This window comes from Eublepharis macularius, chromosome 8 (genome assembly GCF_028583425.1).
Source record: "Eublepharis macularius isolate TG4126 chromosome 8, MPM_Emac_v1.0, whole genome shotgun sequence".
Lineage (NCBI taxonomy): Eukaryota > Metazoa > Chordata > Lepidosauria > Squamata > Eublepharidae > Eublepharis > Eublepharis macularius.
The window spans coordinates 24,671,226-24,689,774 of record NC_072797.1 but is presented as its reverse complement, the minus strand read 5'-3'; the positions used below and the strand labels follow the sequence as shown (position 1 = coordinate 24,689,774).

The following is an 18,549-nucleotide window of genomic DNA, read 5'->3' as shown; positions in this document are numbered from 1 at the left end:
AGTTTTGTGTTGCTAGGTCTCCTGGCAACTGGCTGAGGGCAAGGGGACTGTGCGAGGTGGGGGTACAGAACTTACCTGCTTCTAGAGCACTCACCAGCAATGTAATGATGCTGCTAGTGATAAGCTGATGTCACTTCTGGAAGTGCCCTCATCATGTTGCTGGCCCACCAGAAGTGCTCTAGTGTTTCTGCAAAACTGTATGGTTTTTGTCCATATATCAGCACTTCACCCAGCAATGTGATGACATCACTTCCAGAAGTACGGGAAGTAACATCAGTGCTTCACAGGTGGTGTCAGTATGTCACTGGTAAATGCCCTGGCAGCAGGCAATGCCCCCTCCCCCAGCATTTCTTGCCATTTCTTCTCCCACTGGCCAGTTGCAGGGGGACATGGGATGAGGGCAAGGGAACTCCCACCCCCAGAGGAGGGCTGGCAACCCTTTGTGTAGACCATGAGTACACATTAAGCTTATCAAGCCCCAGCTGGGGACTGAAGTTCTCCTGGAATTACAACTGATCTTCAGGCTACAGAAAATGGAAGCTTTTGTAGGGGAGACTCTGTGGTATCACATTCTCACTGAACCCACTCTCCTCCCCAAACTCTGCCCTCCACAAGTACTGCACCCAAATCTCCAGGAATTTCCTAAGCCAGTGCTGGCAATCATAGTATACATGCAGTCCCTCAGTATGTTGAGTTTTCCCAATAGGGCAAATCATATATTTAAGACATCACACATCATTGTTAAGCAGGAACTATTTATTTACCAAAAAAACTACATGGAATATCCAGGGAAAAACTTAGACTGGTACAAACAAAAAACAAAATGCTGACTATATTCTGGATTTTCTCTCAGCCATCCTGTGTCATGTCCTTTAAGAAAAAAGCACAACTAGGCATTCCTGAAAGTATTGTGTATATTGCTGATCAATAGTGGTGTAAAAGATGGAATTCTATTTTTGTTTCTCTGTATGTTTTAATGCCAAAATCAGCCAGGCAGGATGCAAGATGTATTGAAGGAAGAAAGATTTTTTTTAAAAAACCCTGTGTACCCTTTCATTTCTAGTAACTTTTTTTGCAATTCAAAATTATTTCCCCCAAGCTGCTTTCTCATTAATGAGGTAGACGGGATGGGGGCGGGGGGAGCACAATTTATTGCAGGAAAGTTCCATCTGCTTTAGGGGGGTTCATAGACGCATCAAAAGTTTGGGAAATATGACCAACCTTTCCAATGCATTTCTTGACCTTGCTATAAGATGGGGGGGGGGTTCCCCCTATCTTAAAATGATGCCTCAAAACTTATGGCTCCCCCCTCTCCAAAATCTAGTTCCCCAAGACATAGTTCTAATTCACAGATATCACATGGGCAAAGCCTTATTTCCCACAAGCAGCTCAGACCATCTGAATCAACACAATTTTAGTTCCTTATTCTGTTCTCCCCATGTCTCTTATCCAATGACATGCAAGAGAGTTTTTGTTGTCTATGTGGCCTTAAAATAACAAAAATACATTAAAGATTTTCTGCGGGCAACCATGTAAAAATAACTAAGACTGCAACCCAGACTACTGGCTTGCATGGACACACCTTCAGGACAACATCCAGCCTCTGTAGAGGAAGATGCATTCGGAGGAAAGATGCATTCAGCCATGGCGCAGCGTGATTCTCCCAATGATGCTTCTGAGTGACAAAAGCTCATAGGTTGATGTTGCCAAGCTAGGCATCTCCGTTGCCAAACCAATGAGATGACAGGCGGAAGTCAGGCCTCAGGTGGATGTTGTCTTGGAGACGACAGTCAATACGTTTTTCTGGGCTCAACTCAGATGTGCCCCTCCCCTTTCAATGATTTGAGTTAATAGCTTTCACTCTCAGGCTTAGGCTTTTGTATCTCTCCATGTATGAGAAAGCCATCTTTGTACTGTCAAGGGTAATCATTAGTTGTGCTTCTGTCAGGACTAGACATAGGCACGAACAGAAAAAAACGAACATGGTGTTTGTTGTTCGTTGCCAGCCATGAACAACAAACAACAAACATTGATGAACATGATTCTGTTCATGAACATGTTTGTTGTTTGTTGTTCATGGGGGCCAGCAGGCTCTCCACCAGCCATCAAGATCCCTACCACACCACTCCCAGAAACCCTACCTGAGCAGGCAGCAGGAAATGTACCTGGCAGCAGCCCTGGAACCTGAAGGGGTAGATCCCTATCCCACCACACACAAAGAAAATTCAAGCTCCAATGCACTCACCCTGTCTCTCTAACAGCAGCTGTCTCTCCCTGAAAGCCAGAGCTGGGAGCCCCCCTCCCTCCTGGTCTTTTCCTCTTGTAACAAATTTGGAGGTCCACACTGGGAAGGAAGACCTGCCTATCAAGCTAAATTGGGCTTAGATTGGGGTTTCCAAGGCAACAGCAGGAGTTCAGACAGAGTTCAGACAATCCCTGCCTGAGTTGCCAAGGGAATTGATTGCAGGTGCCAGACTGTCTGGCTTGACAAACAGCAACGAACAGCAATGAATGAGGCTTGCAACAACCACCTGTTCGTTTAGGATCTGGATCCAAAAGGTGGCAGGTGGCAAACTGGGGCATTTTCTGGAACCAGTGGTAGGCAAAAGGCCTGCTATGCCAGCACTGCTGCCATTTTCATGTTTCATCAAATCTAATGTTAGAGGCAGCATGAGAGAAAGCAGTTTCCAAGGGGATCAACAGAAGGTACATGTCAAGGGCTGCAAAAATCTTAGAGATCTGCAGTGCTTATACTTGAGCATATCTCGCTTTTTAAGTTATGTAAAAAAAATGCATCCAAGCAAAACTGAGGATGATATGGTTTTCATTACACATGAACACATGCACAATGTATATATTTTGAGAGTGTTGAAATATTGAGTGATGTTCTATACTTTGGCATGCAAATATTAAATAATGCATGCTGTTACTATCACTTCCATGTTCCACAAATATAAAAGGAAGAGAGAGAGAGAAATGACAGTAGATGAAGCAGGGAGTGATCCAGGCAGCAAAGCAACACTTGTCTGCAGTAAACGACTTGAAATATTCTTTAACCACAATGATTGTGTAGCAAAAATGTTGAACATCTTTAGCCATACAGGAAGCTAAACGCTGAGGTATCTCTAACCAATCAGAAGTGCCGTAAGCCTCAAACCAGGAAAGCCTTTAAAGTGCAACATATGTGAGCGTTGCAACTAAACAGTTCTCATTCTACTTGCTTTTATTAAAATCTTCTTTATATTGTAGGATGGCCAGACAAACGTAAAGTCCATTATGGCAAAGTTCAGCCCTTCTAACAACCCAGCAGAGGAAGTCCACAACCGACAAGTCAAAGTGGCAGGACAATCTTCACTGGCGACGAAAGCTGCGTTTGAGAAGTTTTCTCATTTGGGAAATGCCGGTCTACCTGCCAGACCCAGCAGCCTTCAAAAGTCTCCATCTTTTAAACCTCCTTTGGGCATAAAACCTTCTCTTCAAGACACACAAGACATCAAGGAACCAAAGCCACCTCCTTTGAAAAGCAGCCCTGCAGCCAACAAGTTTGCAGCACTAGCACAGGCAGCTAGCAGAGAAGTAAATGAAAGGGCGGGCTTCCCTAAGCCTTTAGGTCCCAAACTCACTGAACTACCAAAAGAGGACTCCAAGCCAGTGTTTCCTAAGGGTATTGACAACAGGGTGCCTTGCTCAACGTTGCCCTCAAAAAATGACCTCAAGCCTCCAGGACCAAAGCCGAACTTTAAGTCGGAACTACAAGAAACAGACGCGAAACCCGTGTTCCAAAAGCTAGCAGGGGTTAAAGAAACCTTTATGGTTGCATCACAAGAAAATGACCCCAAACCGCTTTTTCCAAAGGCTGTTCTGAAGCCGAAACTTTCTTTAACTCCTCATCTTGCTAACAATGAAGAAACTTCCAACAAAAATGTTTTTTTGAATCAGGCATCTCCAGCCTTCTTAGGCCCCAAACAAAAAACCCAGTCATTTAAATTGCCCAGGGACACTGAGGAAAAGAACACCAGTGGTGCCGAATCCAATTCCACACCTGTCCGTTTTCCTGTCACTTTGAAATCTGTCAGCAACCAGAGCAACCTGCCTCATGGTCTCCCAAAATCGTATGGACAGCAGAATGAAGAAACTAGGCCGAGCATTGTCAAGAATGTTTTCAGAAGCAATCAAGAGGACTCTGGATTACCTGCTGCCTCTGCTAAATTTGCGCCTTCCAGACTGGCTACATCTGGGCCTTTGGCCAATAACCACAACAAAGATGAGAAAGAGCAGAATTTGCCTGGCCCCAAACGAAAGGCAATACCTCCGCAGTTCAAACTGGGCCCAGCCCCTGCCAAACCTAGCAGGCCTCCAGTGGTGGACCTGGCAAGATTCCGGAAAGATAATAAAGACCGTGAGTCAATCTTCCCCTATTTATTATTTCTTTTATGCAAGGTAAAAAATCCTCCATGCTGGTGAGGGATATCACAGGATACTCTGTCCTAGACAAAGATCCTTTCCCCTAACATATCTTGTATTAAAGGGCCAGCAGTCAGAATTGTTTGCTGTATTGGGGGCTCTACATAAGGCAGACAATGTAACATAATATATAATTTTATAAATGTTATAGCATTATAATGTTTTATAATTTTATAACATTTCCCCAATCATTTGGACATTTCAGCCCTTCTAACTGTCCCTTCAAGATCAGTTTGATCCGCATTGGTTATCAGGTGAGGTTATTTAATTCCACGCCATAAAAAGCATACGAAGCCTCTATTAAAACTACAGGACACTTTTTTTGCCTGGCCAGTTGGCAATCTTATGCCCCAAACAGTAAAAGCTAGGAAGTGGATTCTTAATTCTTTCCCCCAGCCACCATTTCCCTGCTGCCCAACTGATCCTCTTTGGGTCCCCCCCGCCCGATACACACAAATAGAGAAAGTTCCAAATTAGGTCCCCCCCAAAAAAATTTAGAATTCTGCAGTGGTCAAAACAATTTGGCAGATGATTTGAATTAAGGAAACTGTGGGCAGAGAAAGGGTAAAGCAAACCCCCATGCCGCTCCTTTGCTTTTCCAGTTCTCAATTGTCTCAACCATAGCAGATTTCCAGTTGCAAAAAGGGGCATTGGAGGTTAGAGACAGGTGTATGTAAGTTTTGACCCCGAAGCAAGAACTCCACTTGGAGAGAGGAGAATATCTCTGGGAAAATCAAGATGCCATTCTAGGTTCATGCTTTCTCACTGAGACTCAAGGCTGTGACCAGTTAGTGCAATTCCAAGGTGCTTTTAGAGAAACATTTCAAAAAGCAGGAGGTAGTGTCCTGTGATGACTTCAAAGGACACATGGGAGAATTGCAAGACTGCATGCTTTACTTTAGCTGTATACCTCAGATTAATGAAAACCTGCGTTTTGGAGAGAAGGTTGGGCTAGCTTTCGTAGGCAGATATGTGGGAAGCATTCAGTTATTCAATCCATTCTGCCTCCGTTCTGAAATGGTACATCCCTAGGAAGATCCATGCTGGTGCTGGCCACGTTGGTGGGATCTTAACTTGCAGTTGTGGACTAGGCAAATGTTCCAGGTCCTTGGTGGTTGCAGAGCTACAGTGGCCATCTTGTGCACATGACAGCTATATGACAGAAATTCAGCAGGTGCAACATTTCCCCATGACTATATAGCCATGGCACGTACAGTTGCACCTGTTGAATTTCTGTTTCAAATACTAACCAGCCATCCTTCCAAGTTATATACATTCTAAGTATTAATGCTATATATTATTTAATGCAACTCAAAGGAAGCATTAAGGCTGCTGCTTCATTTAAGACATACTGCATTCGGCAACTAATCCCTAGGTACAAAATGCATATATATCACAGCAGTTATGAATGCTGCAGGCATTGATTAAGTCCCCCCCCTTGAAACTACATGCAAGAGAAGCTCAAGCTTTTCCCCATGTGCTTTGAAACAAAACAATGAATGCAGTGAAAGCCAGGGTGGTGTAGAGCTAAAAATGTCAACCTGCAGTGGGTTCAAATTCCACTTCAGCATCACTTTCCCTGTCGGCCTAGCCTACTTCATAGGGGTGTTTTGAGGATAAAATGTGGGAGGGGAGAACAGTCCTGAGAATCTTGGAGAAAGGGCAGGATAAAAATGGTAGAACAAACAACAAGCCACACACATGAGCACGTTTTAGGTACTGCAGCTTTGTTAGCATGCCATGCTGTGTACCATGAATCCTTGGCTTGGGATTGAGCCCGCAGACTCTGCCCTCAACCTCTCCTCTTTTAGCAGATCTTTATTCTACATATGCTTAAACTTTGCCCTGCTTTTTTGCTCGTACAACTTGTATACATGGCAACAGCTCTGTGCAAAAGTTCCGGTGAAAATGCAGAGCTTGTGGTTTCACCTGACAGGTTGATTGCACACTCCATGAGGGTCTACCAAGGTGCAAGGGGTAGGGGGGATTGCAGAGGCCCTGGTCACCTTGAGGGTCTAGGACATGACATGTTGAATAGTAGCTATACATTCTGTGGCTCCTTTACTTAGAGACAGGGAAAGGGCAAGTGTGACCCTTTCTTTCAACCTAACTGCTTTCTCAGAGGTGTTGTTGTGAGTATAAAGTGGAAGGGGCATGTTCACTACATGGAAGACGGATGGGATATACAAAAGATTTTCATATCAAACAAGGTCTTTGTATGGTTGTGGCAGGAGGCCTGGGTGGGTGGGTATGACTTCAGCAATGTCATGACTAGAGATGGGCACGGACAGCATTACGAATGCAAAAAAGCCCGCGAACAGCCTGTTCGGCTGTTCGCGAACAAGCTGTTCATGAGGCCCCATTCTAAATGAACAGGTGGTCATTGCAAGCCTAGTTCATTGCTGTTCGTCAAGCCAGACAGTCTGGCAACGGCAATCAATTCCCATGGCAACTCAGGCAGGGATTGTCTGAACTCTGTCTGAACTCCTGCTGTTGCCCTGGAAACCCCAATCTAAGCCCAATTTAGCTTGATAGGCAGGTCTTCCTTCCAAGTGTGGACTGGAGCTCCAAATTTGTTACAAGAGGAAAAGACTAGGGGGTAGGGGGGCTCCCAGCTCTGGCTTTCAGGGAGAGACAGCTGCTGTTAGGGAGACAGGGTGAGTGCATTGGCGCTTGAATTTTCTTTGTGCGTGGTGGGATAGGGATCTACCCCTTCAGGTTCCAGGGCTGCTGCCAGGCTCTGGGGCCAAGCTATTATTTATTATTGGTACCTTTCCTGCTGCCTGCTCAGGTAGGGTTTCTGGGAGTGGTGCAGTAGGGATCTTGATGGCTGGTGGAGAACCTGCTGGCCCCCACGAACAACAAACATGTTTGTGACCAGATCATGTTAATCAGTGTTTGTTGTTCATGGATGGCAATGAACAACGAACACCATGTTTGGGGTTTTTTTTCTGTGCGTGCCCATGTCTAGTCATGATGTCACTTCTTGGTAAAACCTAGGAGTGACAAAGGGTAACCCTAGGAATCACTGAAGACTCTGTAGTTCTACCCAGAAATGACATAATGATGTCAGTGATGTTTTTGTTTTCCTCTTGCCACTGCTTAGAGCAGCAGTGGCAACAAGGCATGCCAACAAGACTACCTTGCTGCAGCCAGGCAGCAATACAGTAAATGGGGAAGCAGATGAACAAAATCAAGATGGAAATTATTTCAATATAGAGACTGAATCCGTGGGAACTAATTTTCAATGAAGTGTCCCTATGGATTCTTTGCACGCTGCCAGTGTTTGTGGAAAAAGCTGAAAGACATTTCAGCAAGCCATCACTCATCAAAAATTGCAAGTGTTCTACAATGGGGCAAGAATAGCTAAACTCCCTAGCCATCTTGTCTATTTAATGTGAACTTGCAAGAGAAATTGACTTCTGGGGGGAGGGTCATGATTTTGCAATGAAACGGACCAGAAAAAATAAAGCTTTACATTAATTGGCCTAATCTTTGCAGACCTAGACAAGATAATCCCTTTTTAGTAACCAAATGAGTCCAATTTGGCCCGCTGTGAAGTGTGGGACTACTGCCAGGAGGGCCCTGGAGAGCTCCTGTGCTTCACAGTGGGCCCAATTCAGCCCCAAATGGGCCAAAGAATCTGAGAACTTGAAGAGCCTCTTCCAGTTGGAATACACCTTTATGGGCCTGTGGTCTGACTTGGTATAAGGCAGTTTCTGGTTGTTTTCTGCTAAAAACAACCAAATATTTTTTTACTTCTATGTCAGGAACCAGATACAAACACCATTTAAGAAGTGCCTGAGGAACACATCTTAATAGCTTGTCTGAAGGACTTGCCAGCCCCTTTCTCTCTTGCATCCCGGGAAGTCAGAAAAGCCCCACGGCCATCCCAAGTCTCCACTCTGTGCTGTCACCCCTTTTCCTTACTCCTGGGGTGGGGTTCCAACTTATCGCTGCACAGGAGTTGCTGCCAGTTCCAAATCTGAAATAGTATCTCCAGCTAGACTAGAGTTGCCAGGTCCCTCTACCTTCCCAGTGGGATGGGGGGCCTGGAATTTACCTCATGCCTCCAGCATGTCTCTCCAAAATTGGTCCCAAATGAAGTGTGGAAGCACTCTTGCAGCTGGCATGATGACGTCGCTCCCAGAAGTGATGTTGTTGCGTTCCCTCGGGAGCATGCATACTACGTGTGTTCCCAGGCTGCCTACTGGCAGTAGGTGACCTCCAGGGAGCTTGCCACCTCCCATCAATCACTGGCAGACCAGCAGGCAATGGGGCAAACCCTCTGGAGCTTGCCCACCACCAGTGGGCACCAGGGAACCCTTTACTAGACAGATTTGTACATCTAGTGCTCTGTATCTGCATTTCTATTTAAAGGCTAAGCCTAGTTGCTGCATTTCCCTCTTAAGTAGTACTAGCTAGCACAGGAATGATCTATCGCACTTTCAAACTATTGTGCTCAAGGGATGATGAACACACCCACTGCCCATAACCCTTACCAGGGCCGGATTGAGGGGGGCAGGGGGGGTAGTCTGCCCCCAGCACCACCAAAGAGGGGGCACCGGGCATAGCTGCCAGCCACCGGGAGGGTGCCGGTGGCAGCACGGGTGGCTGAGCGGCCGCCCATGCCATTCACCTGCCCAGCAGCACAGGGAGCGCACAGCAAGGTGGCCACCCCTTCAGCGGGGCAGGCGAGTGGTGCGGGTGGCCTCCCAGCCGCCAGTGCTACCGCCACTCCGCTGGCAGCACACCCGCCCTGCGTGATAACATCACAAAGTTCACTGTGCGCGTGCACAAGGGCAGATGGACTTGGGTTGTCCCGGGTGCCGGGAACCCTAGATCCGGCCCTGACCCTTACCACTCTTTTGAGAGCCAGACTGAAGAATTAGGTTGCCAACTTTGGGATGGGATATTCCTGGAAATTTGGGGGATGGAGCCTGCAGCGGTCAGGTTTGGAAAGGGTAGGGACCTCAGTGGAGTATAAGGCATAGAATTCAGCCTCCAAATCAGCCATTTGCTACAGGGGAACTGATCTCAGTCATCTGGAGACCAGTTGTCATTCTGGGGGATCTGCAGGCTCCAACTGGAGGCTAACCCTACCAAATAGGCATGGTGTGTTTAAAGAGATCAGGATCCAAGGATTCAAACTATAAACAAAATTAAAAAGAGTCTGTTCAAGCATGAGGCTGAGCAAGGATATGAAGAAATGGCAAAAACACACCATCTTCTAAACTCTGGATTCTATAATTATCCTAAATGATGTTTAATTAGGATAGGCTAGAAATTCTTGAAGTTGCAGCTTTTAAAAGTCCTTCATTACCTTAATTCTGCTTCCCATTGTTTCTCTCCATGTGGACAAGATGGAATCTCTATGTAAAGACTTTGCCCTTCGTGGCTTGAGTCCACCAATAAAGATGAACTGTGATAACTATTGGATACGTCATGTCTCTCTCCCAAGACCACTTCAGCTATCAGTTATGCTGATGACATCTCACATTTTGTTGTACTATCAAACCTAAACGGGACAGAGACTGGGAAGGCCAAAGAGCTAGATAGTAATTTCTTCCTCTCAAAGTAGGAAGGCAGGAATGACGTCAGAGGGAGATGGACTCCTGTGGGGAGATTATACATTCTCAAGACATGAGAAGGAATGTCCTGTATCTTATAGTTTTCCTTTTGCCAGCAATGAGCTTACAGTGGGATTGAGTGCAATGCCAATGTTTAAATTCCTGAGGTGAATGCTAGCGGGCTCCCAATTTGTTTCCGGGCACAATTCAAGGTGCTTTGCTGACATTTAAAGCCCTATATGGTTTGGGACCAACAGCCTACATGACCACTACAGTCATCTGCAGAGGCACTGTTTTGGCTGCCTGTGCTTTCAGAGAGTAGGAAGGTGGTAACTCTGGAGAGGTCAATCCCAGTAGCATCAAATTCTCTTCCCCAGGCAGATTGACCTGTCCCCTTCTGTTGCCATCTTCCACCATTAGGCGAAGGCTTTATTGTTTTGCTTGGCGTTCCCTCAGTGACCCCACCTCCTTCTCCAGTGTTTAAACTGTTGTTTTTATTCTCCCCCCCCCCCCATCATTTTAAGCTCTGGTTTAAGTTGTTTCAATGATGTATTTGTATATGGATTTTAATAGTTTTTAAGATGAGATTTTAATTTGTTAGCTGCTTTGCTGGCCCTTAGTAAATAAATAAATTTCTCCTCAGTGCCTATGTGCAAGACAGGGAAACTGAGAAGAAAACATCCGTCTATCAGAAGCAGACAAAAAAAGGAAGTGGGTGTTGGTTTAAGCAACATTGGAGGTTCTTTGTTTTATAACCTCATCTGCAAACACGTACCTTCCCAAATGCCCCAGAATTTCCCCTGGGCAAGGTTTTGCCAGATAAGCAAGATTCTCTCTAAAAGATTATACAGTGAAGAAAAATGAGATATTAAACTGCAATAAACTTTAATGGCTGTTCTCGCACTTCAAGTGGAATAAGATGAAAGAGACATTGCTCAGAAAAATACAAAGGAGCTCAGACTTTGCTCAAGGTGTCTGGGGTCTCAGGTAGAAAATTCAAGTATCATCTCCCACACATCTCCCACCCACTTTACAATCCCTGTGGTATAATAAATAAGAAATAATTCAGTATCCTTTCAATATTCGAAAAGACTGCCACATGTGATGGCTGTCTCTCAAGCTTAAGGCAGACCTTCCGTACAAATATACCTTTCTTCCTCATGGTCATGTTCTGAGGAGAGGATATACCAGCAAATTAGGGTTGCCAATCTCCACATGTGGCCTGGATATCTCCTGGAATTACAACTCTCCCCTCATGCCCATTGGTTCTTCCCTATAAATGCCTGCCATGCCCTCACATAGAAGGCTGAGGCAAGCATGAGATTGGCAACCATATAACCTGTACTTTTGCACAGAAAATAATTGGCCCTCCTGATTTTCAGTTTTAAAAGCCTGTTGTGAATGCTATTAATTGGCTAGTGCCAAGAAAGTCTTTGCATCCCAATCCCCAACATGGTTTTGCAGTTTTTTAAGAAACAACATTGCTCTTCTTTTTTTCTTTTCAGTAAGGCAAAGGATGAACATGTCATGTTTTTAAAAATGTTTGTGTAACATATTAGCCTGTTAACCATGTAACTTTCTCAGTAAGAGTAACACAAAGCTGGTCCCATGATGAAACATAGGACACAATAAATAAAACTATTAGATACAACAGATTAGCTGATCATAACCAGCTGCACCTGAATGGTGCAGGTAGCATGCTGTCATCAGATCTCAGACACTCAGCAGGATTGGCCCTGGTCAGTATTTGGATGGGAGACCACCAAAGAAGGCCAAGGTTGCTACAGCAAACTTCCTCTAAGTCAGCTGCAACTTGACAACACACACAAGTGAAACAGAACTGCAGATTCACTTAGACATTCAAATATATAACCGTTTGAAAAATAATATTCAGGTCCAGCAGCACCTTAACGACCATCGAGATTTCCAGGGCATGCACTTTCAAGAGTTAGAGCTCCCTTTGTCAGATGACTCTCTGACTCTCAGAAGGTCATACCCTGAAATCTTGTTGGTATTTAAGGTGCTACTGGACCCATATCTTGCTCTTCTACTACAAATCAATATGGCTAACCACCTGAAACTATCTTCATAACAGTTTAAAAGGCAGCCTAACAGAAGGAAGAAGAGGCACCGCTGTCAGTTGATAAAGGGCCAGAATGTATAGAAAGTACATTTTTCATTCATCTTACAAAGCGAGGTTCATAGTGTGAGTGAGATATCATCTTCTAAATATGATGGTTGTCTTTAATGCCACTTTCCTTTGTGTTTTCCCCCCAGGTTCCAACGAATCCCATTCAATGCCTTTACCTTCTCCAATTCCTCCCTCCGTTTCAGCCACACAGGCTGCACCTCCTCCACCTCCGCCACCTCCAGCTTCCCACCCATCAACAGCACCAGCTCCAGTTCTCCCTCCAAGGAACATCAAACCCAGGTCTGATGCCAGGTCTCTAACTAAATAGGAAACATGGTCTCTTTCATGCCCTGCTCCTGTATGAATGAGGGAATCATTGACCTCAGCTCTTTCCCACATAGCCATCTCCAAATATCTTGTCTTTGTCACTCCTGGCAGTGGTTATTGTCTTTTGTTGCCACGTAGATGCTATTCAGGATGCTATTCTTGAACATGAGGTAAGACATTCTCCATGTGAATCCCTTTGTTGGCGAGCAAAGAAAAAAAAATACAAGGCCAATATTTTTAAAGGGCAAATCAAATCACAAAAGGAGCTGGCCTTTTTTTCAGTCATAGCAGAATTTCCCGCTGCTGCTTTACATAAAAGGAGAGTTTTACGGAACATTGGAGGGAAGAAGGAGTGACTCATGGTCTACGTCTGGTTTTCTATTAGTAATCTCAGGGGCACTCTTAGGTAACGGGCAACATGGGCACCTTCCATGGGCTCTGAGTTTGGGAGAGCCCAACTGACCACAGCCCTGCTTCCTCAGAGAAGGGGGGGGAAGAAGAAGAGCAGGCTTCTGTCACCCCTTGGGCCTGCCCCATTTGGGGCTTGGGCAGTAGCAGTGTCTTCCGCCCACTTCGCCCATGGTGAGGGTCACGCCTTGCTTGGTCCTGGCGGGGGTAGCAGGAGATGGTGGTGATTCCAGGGCCCCATTCTGGACTTTTGCCCAAGGCCTCAGAATCATGACAATGCCCTTGGTAATCCTGACACCTGATCCACACATGCAACATGTGGCATGGTCAGAGCTGCCACTATTGGTCCCCAGACAAAGATTCCTTCCGGGGTTCCCTCATGCTCCCCAGATGCAACCAAGCATCATTTTCAACAAATCACACAATTTTCTCAGGGTGACCAGGGGTTTCCCTCTCAGTAGCCCTTTTCTACATCTTTTCCACATGGGATAATCATCCCTAGTTTGATGCTGGTGGGAAGCAGGATTTTTTTTCCTGCTTCTCTACAGCATGGTGGTGCATTCATGCACTTCCCGGATTCTCCGTTTTTATTCTGATCATCTCCAAACCTACTTTGCTGCACAGTTTTGGGGAAGATCACAATGAAGCTTGGATGGCTGCTGTAAAGCTGGGAAAGTTTGGATTTTCCCAGTCCCATGCACATTTCCTCTGCCCCTGTCCCCCTGGGGACCGTTTTGCCAACCTCGCCACCAGGATTTTTTTATTTTTTAAAATCAGAACTTGAATATCATTTTATCATTATAATGTTATAACAATCCCTGTGTCCAGTTCTCTGAATCCCCAGATATCACTTTTTTTTAAAAAAAAAAAGTGGCATAGATATAAAGGAAAGGGCATATCTCAGCAACTAAAAGGGGCTGGAGGGTTAGGTTTTTTTAAAATGAAGGCTGGGAATTTATCAAATTGTTATAACAGATTGTTATAACAATATGCAAATACCATTTTTTTTTTAAAAAAAACCCTGAAAACTCCCAGTGGCAAGAGTGGTCTTAGGCTCAGTTGAACTGGGCGGGGGGGGGGGGGACTTGGTGGGGTATCCTGACCACTTAGCTGCCCTGGATGCCACCAAGTGTCAGCTATGGGCCCATGACACCAACTTTGGCCGTTTCCACGTGTCTTTTTTTTTTTAAGAAAATTTTTATTGGTGAGTATACTTTTCAAATTCAATACATACATTCCCTCAATATCTAATTAACCCTATCCCCCACCCTTTTCCTCCCCCCTCTCTATCGACTTCCAACAGCTTTCCAACCCTTACCCTACTTGATAATTCCCTTAGTCTAAGCACATTCTATCCTATCAATATAGCATGCTTCTATCAATTATACTGTCAAATATTCTATCAGTATAATATACATCTATCAATTATACTATCAATATAGTATAAATCTTATACCCCTCAATATAGCAGACCAGTATAATATAATATAATATAATATAATATAATATAATATAATATAATATAATATAATATAATATAATATAATATAATATAATATAATATAATATAATATAATATAATATAATATAATATAATATATAACAAAAGTCTTAGTTTAAACATACTCTATTTCTTTTAAACATATATTCTATCAAATATACTATTGTCATTATAATATGTATTAACACCTCTACTGTGCGCCCTGCCGCCAATGTGGCACCGCACACAGCACCATACTGCACATTCATTATATAATATACAATCTGATCTACCAACATAATAGTATATATAGTATGCCCCATCAGTATATTTATTTAACTATTCCCTTATTCATATACTCTGAGAAAGGTATTACTTATCGTAACCTCCCTATCTTATTCTTTAAAAAATCAATTCTAAATCTCACCCCTCTTCTGCTATGTTATAATCCAAGCTTAGATTAAAATAGATATAAATTCTTAATGGTAAAGTCACTTCTCTCTTCTGTTTAAAATGACTTATTTCAAAAGTTCTCAAACTGCCACAGTTCTCCTTTCACATCCCATTTTTTTTCCAAAAATTGTTTCAGTTTCGCCCAGTCCGCCAAATACTGTCCCGGATCCAGGTCTTTAAGTTTTCTTGTCATTTTATCCATCTCTGCCATGTACAGCAATTTGTAAATCCAGTCCTCTACAGTAGGTACTTCTTGCACTTTCCATTTCTGCGCATACAGTAATCTTGCTGCAGCTGTCATATAAAATAACAATGTTCTATTTTGCACTGGAACATTCTCCATTCCCAAGTTTAGTAGCAGCAGTTCTGGGTTCTTATTTATTTGGGTTTGTAACACCTCATTAATTACTTCTATTATATCTCCCCAGTACTGCTTCGCTACTTCACAAGTCCACCACATATGGTATAATGATCCTTCGTGCTTTTTGTATTTCCAGCACTTATCTGACATTTTAGCGTTCCCCAGCGCAACTTTCTTCGGTGTTAGGTACCATCTGTATATCATCTTGTAAACATTTTCTTTAATATTCGTACACGTTGTAATCTTAATTGTAGTCTTCCACAAGTGCTCCCATGCCTCCATTGCTATTTCTTTATGAAAATTTATTGCCCACTTCACCATCTGTACTTTCACTGTTTCATCCTCAGTGTACCATTTTAGAAGTATCTTATAGATCTTTGAAATTTGTTTTTTGCCTTCTTGTAGCATTACTTCTTCCAATTCTGTATTTTCCATTCTTATTCCTCCCCTTGAACAGTCCGATTTGTAAAGATCCCTTATCTGTCTATATTGAAACCAACTATAGCAAGGACACAATTCTTCTTGTGACTTTATTCTTAATGTTGAATATTGTATTTGTGTTATCTCCTTGTAAGTTAAATGTTGCTGTTCATTCTCAACAGTTCTCGGGTCTATTACTTCATACGGGACCACCCAAGAGGGGATTTGATCTTCCAGATACATCTTATATTTCTTCCAGATTGTGAAGAGGCTTCTTCTAATATAGTGATGCAGAAACAGAGAGTCCACTTTTATTTTATTGTACCATAGGTATGCATGCCATCCAAATATTTTCTTATAACCTTCCAATGCCAGAAGCTTGCGATTTTTCAACATTATCCAATCCTTTATCCATGTCAAACAAATTGCTTCATAATACAGTCTTAAGTTGGGCAGTTGCAAGCCACCTCTTTCTTTCGCATCCTGTAACACTTTCATTTTAACACGTGGTTTTTTGCCTGCCCACACAAAATTCAAAATTTTTCTTTGCCATTTTTCAAATTGTTTAGAGTCTCGAATAATCGGAATCGTTTTGTAACAGAAACATCACACGAGGTAAAACATTCATTTTTATTGTCGCAATTCTGCCCAGCCATGATAAATTCAATTTGTTCCACTTTATCAAATCTCTCTCTATTTGTATCCACAACTTCTCATAGTTGTTCTTAAATAAGTCTATATTTTTTGCGGTTAGTTCAATTCCCAAATATTTTACTTTGTTTGTTACCTCGCAGTCCGTTAATTCCATCAGTTCTTGTTGTTTCTGTTTGGTCATATTTTTGCATAGTATCTTCGACTTCTTTTTTTTTACAAAAAAACCAGCCAGATCTCCAAATTCCTTTATCTTCTTTATTACCTTTGGCATATTGTCAATTGGATCCTCTACAATCAACATTATGTCATCCGCAAATGCTCTGACCTTGTAGGTAAACTCTCTTATCTTTATACCTCGGATTGTGTCGTCCTCTCGTATCTGAATCATCAATATCTCCAAAATCAATATGAACAGCAATGGAGACAATGGGCAGCCTTGCCTTGTGCCTTTGCTTATTTTCAATTTTTTTGTCAAATCGTCGTTCACTACAATCACTGCACTTTGGTCTTTATAAATTCCTTTAACTGCTTGTAAGAACTTTTCTCCCATTTGCAGCTTTTCCATGGTGGCGAAAATAAAGTCCCAGTTCAGATTGTCAAATGCTTTTTCTGCGTCTACGAAAAAGAAACCAACCTCCTTATCACAATGCTTATCATAGTATTCAATAGCATTTATTACTGTTCTCAGATTGTCTTTAATTTGTCTGTTAGGTAAAAATCCCGCTTGTTCATCTGCAATGAATTCTGACATCCATCCTTTAATTCTTTCCGCCAACACCTTTGCAAATATTTTATAATCATTGTTCAACAATGAATTTGGTCTATAATTTTTAACATTAGTCAAATCTTGTCCTTCTTTTGGAATCAATGATATGTTAGCCTCCTTCCAAGAATCAGGAATCCCTTGATCCTGCATAGCACCATTCATCACCTCTTTCAGGAGAGGTGCCAATTCTTGGCCCATTATTTTATAAAATTTTGCCGTTAATCCATCCGGGCCTGGCGCCTTCCCCAATTTCGTTGCTTGAATAGCTTCTTTTATTTCTTCTTCTGTCACTTCCTTATTCAATTTCTCTTTCCATTCTTCAGAGAGTGTCGGAAGTTTCATCTTATCTAAATATTCCGCTATTGAATCTTTGTTCACCTCTTTTTTTTGGTATAATTTTGCATAAAATTTAAAAAAGTCTCTACTAATGGCGACTTGATCACTTAATAGCTTATCATCTTCTCGTATCGTACTGATAATTTTCTTCTCCTTCCTCTTTTTTAGTTGCCATGCCAAATATTTCCCAGGTTTATTTGCACCTTCAAATGACCTCTGATTCATCCTCTTTAAATTCCACTCCAATTCTTTGTTGTTCATTGCCGATAACTGTTCTTGCAATATTTTTATATCCTGATATATTTTCTTTTTGCCTGGGTCGAATCCACATTACTCATTCTAAGTCGCATGTTCCCCGCATTCCCCACGCAATCCCGAATGCCGGTCACATTACCTCATTAAACAGACACATTTCATTTGCATTTCTCCCGAATATGCGGTCACAGGTTTTCAACGGGAGTTTCATGGTAGCCGTGAACGGGCCAATGCGCAATTTACGTGTTTTTTTTAAAAACCACCCCACTTCCTGTCTCTCCGGCCGTTCCAAGAGTTCCTATTGGCTGATTCAACTTGCAAGTGCTCCGTAGTCTGCGAAAGACTGTTTTTGACTTCATAGCATTGGATTTATTGATTATGCTGTTTCTGAATCAAATCTGGTAGTTTGAAAAATCATTTTAGGGTGAATCCATCCTCAGAACGGACTCGCGAAACTTCCTTTTTAACTGTTTTTTATTTTTTTTATTTTATATTACTGTAATATCGAAATTATGAAATATCGAAATAATGACACTCCAAGGAAGTGAAACTTCAGTAAAATTCAGGCACTGAACTGTACTGCATAGGAAATGCCCATGAAAGCTTCCCACATGCTTCCAAATTTCCAAAAAAGAAACGGGAGAGAGCCATCAGTGCTGTCAGTGGGGGAAAGAGAGGCATCATTATCTTCAATGATGTTTCTTTATAAGGCAAGATCGAAATAACGGAAAAGTGCGCTCAAAAAAATTTAAAAAATGGGCGGGAAAAAAAGGTCCCGCCCAAAAAAGTGGTTTTCGAGCGGCCGTGTGACCGGAGGGCCGCGCGAGAAAGACGGATTGGAAGCAGGAATGTGAACAAAGAGGAAAAAATCGCGGATTGGAGGCAAATGGAAGATATCCGATAAACATGCGGGTAATGGGTGAA

The 18,549-nt window shown here is 42.9% G+C and overlaps 1 protein-coding gene across 5 annotated transcripts in view; it reads left to right on the top strand.

The window, feature by feature from the left end:
- Positions 1-18,549, top strand: part of FYB1 (FYN binding protein 1) — a 74,407-nt gene that overhangs the window by 10,829 nt on the left and 45,029 nt on the right. For all 5 annotated transcript variants that reach the window (XM_054987104.1, XM_054987102.1, XM_054987103.1 and 2 more), the window contains exons 2-3: positions 3,250-4,399; positions 12,312-12,465. In XM_054987104.1, the coding sequence (XP_054843079.1) occupies positions 3,250-4,399; positions 12,312-12,465 (1,304 nt within the window). The remainder of the gene's footprint in view (positions 1-3,249; positions 4,400-12,311; positions 12,466-18,549) is intronic.